At 39.3% G+C, this 7,653-nt stretch overlaps 1 protein-coding gene across 1 annotated transcript; it reads left to right on the top strand.

Annotated features, from left to right (window-relative positions):
• The first annotated feature begins 706 nt into the window (after positions 1–706).
• Positions 707–7,628, top strand: LOC147166883 (dysbindin-like). The gene is made up of 4 exons (XM_086086789.1): positions 707–940; positions 6,620–6,772; positions 6,837–6,977; positions 7,049–7,628. Exons 1-4 carry the CDS (start codon positions 898–900, stop codon positions 7,288–7,290), a joined length of 579 nt encoding a protein of 192 aa, XP_085942915.1. The 5' UTR covers positions 707–897; the 3' UTR covers positions 7,291–7,628.
• The last annotated feature ends 25 nt before the right edge of the window (positions 7,629–7,653 follow it).

The raw sequence follows: 7,653 nt of genomic DNA, 5'->3' as shown, positions 1-7,653 counted from the left end.
CTAATATTTTAGCATTGAACTGTAAATGAAATGATTATTTGTGTTAAGAAACAATGCCAATTAAATTTATTCAACTTTGAACCACTTAAAATAATTGGTTTGCTTAAAGCAACACTAAGATACTTTCAGTTCATGTTGATTATGGCGGCACCATATGGACAAATGTTATGCTTTAAGAAAAAACACATTTCCCATGAGGACAAGCGTATTGCGTCGTTTTTGAGCTCACGCCAGTTGACTTCCATCTTTGTAACGAATGGGGAAAGGGGGAAGTGACGTATGCCATAAAGCAGTCACCACACTTGTAGTTTTTTTGTTTGGCAGTGTTCTTACCATCCTCCTCAGGCCATGGCAAAAGTAGCATTCAACTAGTTTTAAGTCAATGTTTCATCAGAAGAATTCAGAAAATATTTTATTAAGATTAAACATTTCCTTAGTGCTACTTTAATCTTAAGAAATCACTTGACATGAAGCTAATTAAGTTTGCACTAAATAAATTATTTACATCAGTCAAAGTGTGGTGAATTACCTCAAAATGTTCACGTTCATCCAATGTTTTTTTTTCTTGAGAAAAAACTGAGAAAGAAAGAAGACAAGAATAACTCCAAGTCCCTCCTTTGTTATTTTCCACTTGATGACATAAAATCCCTCTTGTCAATCCCTTCCTCTCTCTTAGCTCCTCCTCCCTCCCTGGCATTGGTCAGGCGATTGACTTCACAAAACCCCTAACTTGTTTCCTCCCCTATCCAAGGGTCTCACAATCCACTGAGGAGCAAAAGTGAAAAGATAGTCGGCATCAATTCCTCTGGAATGCAGAGGCGGTGGGAGATGATTGACAGCTTCTTTGCTGAACGCTCACAGGGATAAGACATCATCATCATCATCATCATCATCATCATGAGCTCTTCATCGGGCAGCCTTCACAGCAAACGACTTCCTTGTAAGTAATTGCTTTAACTTCACAGCCTAGAGAGGACACAATTAATGTTTAATCATGTTTTACAGTGTTAGCATGTAAAGGAGTTATTCCATCAAAAGACAGAGGAGTGAATAACAACTTGCGTGTATGGGGGAATGTACTTTATCAGCCTGTGCACTGCAAAAATACAGTATGTGATGCGAAAGTCCATTTTTGGACATCCATCCATCCATCCATCAGAATAACATTACTTTTCTTTTGGGAAGTTCATTGTGTGCATATTTAGCTCCCGGGGTACAATATAAGGGATTAATGACGAAAGTGCTAATATATAAAAATATCAAGGTCCTATGATTGTGACTTTTATGTACTTGTGACAGAATCTGATTTGATTCAGAGCTACATAATGCGCATATGTACTGAAGCGGTTAGGAAGAGGGACATAATGTGTGAGACGGTGTGACAGCTCATTGGCAGCGTTGAATAGCTGCAGCTGTGTTGACGCTGCTTGAAGTGACGGTTGAAGAGTGCACTCGCAGCCAAAATCAGACAGGAATGTTGAATCATCAGCCTGAGTAATGTTGGCTAATTCCATCTGAATAGGTCATGCTAGTCATCACTGGTGCAGGAACTAGATGAACTGCAACTCTTTAACACTAGACACACAAAGAGCGACTATGACCTCTATTTCTAATTGGATTATGGGATGCCATCAGAGTGCAGTGGTTTTGTTCCTCAAACGCGCCGCCCCAGTGAGGATTTGAGCGTGAATTTGTGCGATTAGACAAGGCTAAAAAGGATCAAGTTGCGACTGTGGTGAACCGTCGACCATCTGTTGCTTTGCTCCATGCCTTACGTCACCTGGCTGTGTCTTGATTACTGTGGGAACACATGAAAGAGTTGCACTTAAGCATGTTGTAGAATTAATATTTGCCAGCTGTTGTAAACATTTCAGGACATGATCTCTTTATTTTAGCAGAAGTACTTTATTTCTTCAGACTTACAATTATGCCCAGTATTTTTGTTTTTCATTAGATTTCAGCACAATGGAGTACTACCCAAACTGTTTGTTTACAGAAATAAGCTTGTGATATAACAGAGTTCCTTAATTAACCTGTCAGTCTGGATAAGTGGATTTGGAAATACAGTTAAAACAACGGATGTGTCGGCTGATAAATCCTGTGGTGCTTCAGGGCTTATGGAGGTCAGTGGAGCAAGACAATGACCTACACACAGTCCTAAGTAGGTGTGGATTTGATGCAGGGAAATATAATAACAGGTAACACTGTCTGGGTGTAGTTATTTGTCTGAAAAAAACTGGGCTGAAAGCTATTTGATGTATTATGTGATCCTTGACAGAATTCAGTCATTACATATACCTTAAGGTGGAAGTCAACGGCAAAAAGTTTTTATTTTAATTTAATTTTTTACATTAATATACTTTATGCAGCCCCACTCGTCTAAATATGGTATTCTGGTTAATACTGCGTTAGTGGAATATGAGTTAGATGACATCAATGTTGCACAGGTCTCAGGTAACAACCAATCACAGCGCAGCTTCAGAAAACAGGTGAGATCTGATTGGTTGTTCCCTGAGCAACATTGATGTCATCTTCAGTTGACAGCAAGTGGCAAAATAGCCACCCCTGAGATGGATAAAAACGGCTGGATTTTACTGCATAATTAATATTCCACAAATGTAATATTACTGGCAATCAGAATGTTATGTTTACATTAGTGAGGTCATATATAACATTATTGTCAATACATTTTTACGGTTGACTTCCACTTTAAGTTAAGATATCATAAATATCACTAAATAGTAACCCGACTCCAGATAAGCGGTAGAAAATGGATGGATAAAATATCTTTATTCTGCATTTTTGAATATAGGAATATATTATTACCAACCTGGTTGAACCTGAAGGTATTTAGCAGTGGTAGGGTGCCTCAGGAAATTTCGCCAGTGACGTGTCTTGTCGCTAGTTTAGCATGCGGCTTACGTCAAAACATGGAGTTACTATTTACAGCAACAAAATAAGCAATAACCGACCAAGACTTTTTGGACACAATGCGACACAGGATTCTAATTAAGGTAAACCATTTTAAACTAAAAAGAAAAAAAAAATATATAGTATATTTTGGGTGCTAATCCAAGCTCTAATTTTAATATATACCAGTCTCACCTGAATATACGTCGCAGGACCAGCCAAACTAAGAAAAACAAGTGACTTAGAGTCTGAAAAATATGGTACACATAACAAACGCAAGGCATACGGGAAAATAGCGACTGCAAATATTGTCTACATTAACAGATGCATTGGGAATTAAGCAAAATAAAACATACAATTCACTTTCGGTGTTGTGTGGACAAAATAGTACAAAGAGATTTCAAACCCAGATGTAAAAACACCATAAATAAATAAAATAATGACGAGCATGCACAAAAATGTGGGCTAACATGGACCGATATCAGCCATCGATCAGGGCCCAACAATCAGCAACAGCTAGGAAAGGGGCACCTGTGTACAAGACCATCTACCCCTAACATCCCCCGACATGGTGTCCTTGGGTAAGACACCAATACCTGAAATGCTTCTAAGCCACTCTTCTACTTCTTCTATGCAGCAACACAAAAGCGACATTTTTTTGTCACGCTTTGTCATTGATACAGGCCAATGTCAGCTGCAAGCCAAAGTACAAAAGTTCCTGTCTTACTGGCCGACTGCTTCAACCACAATCAACACAATTATTTCTACCACTGTACTGTGTTGTGTGTCTTGGATAAACAGCACAAACATCTCAAACCACTATAACCATTTGATGTCATTTATTGTATAAGGAAAAGCTCATTTGTGTAAGTCTGGCAAATTACAAAGATAGGAAATTAAGTTTCTCATGTGGGTTTCTTTCTTCAATGCAGTTTACAGACCGCGCAAACTCTGGCAACCAACAGAAAGTAGCTCATCTGGAGGGCAGTTTTCTGGGCTGACCTTCCTTCTCCTTGTCATAAGTCAGCCGATGCTCTCACTTATTCATTTGACATAGAGAGGAGTTAATGGCAGCCCGTGGGCGACAGTGAGGCCTGACATCTCTGCATTTAGCCCCCAGATCAATGTGTTGCCTCTGCTGTTCGTGCAGTTGGCGCTTGTGAACCGCAGCTTCAGGGTCCTGTCCTTGAAAAGGGGTGAGGCACGTGGCGGAGTGACCTATCTTGTTTACACTGAAACAGAGATGGGCAATGATTAATGTCTTTATTGTCACGTGGGGATGATGCTTTTATTCATTTGCAGGCAATTTGTTGTCAAGTGATGTTATTTGGTCATATGCCTTAGGAGGGGGAAAAAAAGAAAGGTTTTGTTTTGACTCTATCTTTCTGAGAAAGTCAAATGAAAGTCTAAGTGGTTAAATTCATTCATGCTCCGCTACACTTTGAGTGGTTTCCTCTAACTTGTTGTATCATGTCTAAGCAGTCCGGGTCAATTCCCTTCACTTAAAGCTCTGCTTTTATGCATCTCTGAATAGCCTTCCCCTTGGAATGGTTGTCCGACTTTTTGTGGAAAGGCAGAATGTCACGCAGGCACGTCCAGCCTACACTGCTGCTATATTCCATCTTTCTGCCTGTTCCTGTCACTCCGCATTTCCAGCTGGTGCTTAGCCCTTGTAGTGACCTTTTCTTTCTCAACTCCCAAAGCACATGCTGAGGGAAGAGAAAGGACACACAGAAGAAACATTTGAAAAAGGCACACCAATACACGAAGGACAAAACGACAGAAAAACAAAACAACCCAAAGATGGGTGCGAAGACAAAAAATAGACCAGAAGAAAAAAGTTTCAAAGGTTATAGATACCAGTGCATATAGCGATACATATGGAATAGTTAGGCTAATATGTAAAATATTACATGTTACATATATTATTTTACATAGGGCCATGCACAAATGGGTGTTGACTCGGATTTGGACCCGTGAGCTTTACAGATTGTAAACAGTTGGTCAAGATAAAGCACTATATAAGTGCACTCCATTTACCATTTTGATCAAATTGCATTTTTAATTTGTCGGACGTGTTTTTTGGCAAAACTAACCAATATGTGATGATTCGGTCATTTGGTAGCTATTGTCAATACAAGCAGCGACTGGTGTTTGGTGCAATTTCACGCTCTAAATGATATTGTATTATGATGTGTATTTACTGTGGTGTCCAGGAAATATTTTTCCTCACCTTTTGTTTTCAAAATTGAAAGATCCTAAACTACTAAAAAAAGTCAATCAGACAAGTGATCAACCCTCCTTTCCTTCAGCACACTCTTCAGGCGTCTTCTGCTGTGAAATTCAAGAATAACATTTGTATCACGTTGTGGCTGGGATATACTATAGCATACTTGACTCAGTCATATGCGCTGTTGTCATGCATTGTGATTTTCTTAAAAACAGAGTTTTTTTTTTTTTTTTACATAATCTGCTTTTATCAGAGAACACGGTCATTGTGATTCAGTGCTGAAAAGACCTACTAAAGAATAGCAAAAGCAATCTGAGGATGCACATCTGTAGCTAACCTTTAGCTCTCTTATGAGCATCAGCCTTTAAATAGTAAATGGACTTTATGAGGGAGTAATTAATGAGGCAATAAGTCAGTGTTAACTGGGCATTAAAAACTCCTGGATAAGCAAATATTTTGCTTAAAGCTACAGTCTGTGATGAATAACATCATTTACAGAGTGCCTCTGAACAGTCTGTATGACTCCATAATTCATCCTGGCAAAAGACAGTTTGGGCTTCATCATTCTGAAAAATACAAGAGGCTTTAAAGGCCTTCTTTTCTTCAATCTGTAGAAAATAGCTTATGAAAAAGAAATACAAATGAATGGCCCTTAAAAACATTTATATTGTGTAGTCTTTTGATAATGGGAAAAATAAAGGACCAAAGTTGCGAGCAGCTACAAGGTGCCCTCGCAGGTTTGACCATGTTGGGGTACTGGCACCTTGTGGAGTTGAATTAGTTTTCTTTCGCACAGGTTTAGCTCTTTAAAGTTTCTTCTTTTTGCCCCATTAAGATTGGAAGTTTTTCCTTGCCCAGTTGGGAGGTTTAGATCATGAGATATGTATAAAAAAAAAGAAGGTCAAATTGCAAAGCAAAATGGTGGACTTCCTGTTTGGTTTAGCATACGCCTTCATGTTACATGTGCCTCCCAAATTTCCTAGTCCTAAAATCTACGTCTAGATCTAGGTGAAATGCACGAAAATGCTGCTTTGTTAAATATCCGTAGAGGGCGCTCTACGCTTTTATTTTTTACATTGCTCATGAACTCGCTAAAATGTATTTTTGTGAGGCCTTATATGTGTGCAATTTCATGAGATTTCACACATGTATTAGAGCATCAATATCAGCATTATTTTTCTTGACAAACCGCACATCGCCACGGCAACAGCATTCCACAAAATAAAAAGCTTTGACCAAACTTTCGTCGCCTTAAACACCTTTAAGATGAAAACCCCAAAGTTTTAAGACAATGAGGAGTTTGCTTAAAATATGACCAAATTACTCAAGCATTGCCATAATTCAATTACATCATACCGAATTAGTTGCTTGTCAACAGAGTGCTGAACCACACGTGAATGATGGATTAAAGTCGATCCTCATATTAAGTCTTAAATATTAGTAAGTGTGATAAGCTACTGTCTGATGCTGTGTTTCCAGCGGAGACAGAACGAATTCCGAGGATTCCAGATATGGACACGGCACATCATCTTAAAGTAAGAGAGCGGCAGCGCTTCTTCGAGGAGGTCTTCCAACACGACGTGGACGTCTACCTGTCCTCAGCGCACCTTTCTATTAGAGACTACACAAGACGTGAGCAGGAATTGGGCAATTTTTTTTCACAGAGGCACACGATTGACTTCAGCTCTCTTTGTAGCACCCATCGGTAGCATCTCATCTATGGAAGTGAATGTGGACATGCTGGAACAGATGGAGCTGATTGATATCTCGGAACAGGAGGTTTTGGATGTCTTCTTGAGCTCTGGGGAAGATGTCGTCTTGAACTCTACAATGCCAGGTAACGATTGCAGAATGTGATACTAAAACGACAAAAATGCACCCCTATCATGTTTTTCTTCTAATATGCAGCCAATGGAAACAACAATGCTGAGGGGGTCCTCACTAACGGACTCCTTCGACATGTCCTTGAGGGTTTTGACTCCAAATCCCGCGTGTCCTCCACATCTTCAATGTCTTCTTCTGACAGCCAGATTAACAATGCCAATCTAGGTGAGACTTGTGGAGTGATTTCCCAGGATCATGTCACATGTGCAAACAGAATAGCACCATCACTGGAGACCGAGGAGAAAAGTCTGACTCCATCTATATAGGAAGTAGGCTCCCTCATCAGACCACCACCTGCAGCCATAAGAACTGTAACTCTACCCCACAAACATCACTGCCCTTTGCTTCTTCTTTTTTTTACGCTATAGGTTAGGGTGTATTTTGGAGGTAGGAATTTTGGACTTTCAACACTGAATAGTTTTACCTTTACGTATTGGATGTTTTAATAATTTTGTTTTGTAGAGCTTTAACACAATCGAGAACTAAAACAAATACATGGTAGTTCCATTAAGTGTCCAAAAGTAACACATTGTTCCAATTAAGATTTTCTGTTTGTGCCAACCACACCAATGTTCTGTGATCAATAAAGTGAACAAAAAACTGACAGGATGTGTTATTCAAATTATCAA

This window comes from Leptonotus elevatus, chromosome 10 (assembly GCF_054856555.1).
Source record: "Leptonotus elevatus isolate MCC_2025b chromosome 10, RoL_Lele_1.0, whole genome shotgun sequence".
Lineage (NCBI taxonomy): Eukaryota > Metazoa > Chordata > Actinopteri > Syngnathiformes > Syngnathidae > Leptonotus > Leptonotus elevatus.
Note: the sequence above shows the minus strand (reverse complement) of the source record. Positions and strands in the feature narration are given on the sequence as shown.

What these genes read in the sequence shown, in the direction of transcription:
- LOC147166883 (XM_086086789.1), top strand. Translation starts at nt 898, where the DNA reads ATGAGCTCTTCATCGGGCAGCCTTCACAGCAAACGACTTCCTT. An exon ending in TCACAGCAAACGACTTCCTT is followed by an intron (nt 941 to 6,619) that starts GTAAGTAATTGC and finishes CTGTGTTTCCAG; the next exon opens with CGGAGACAGAACGAATTCCG. An exon ending in CTTGAACTCTACAATGCCAG is followed by an intron (nt 6,978 to 7,048) that starts GTAACGATTGCA and finishes TCTAATATGCAG; the next exon opens with CCAATGGAAACAACAATGCT.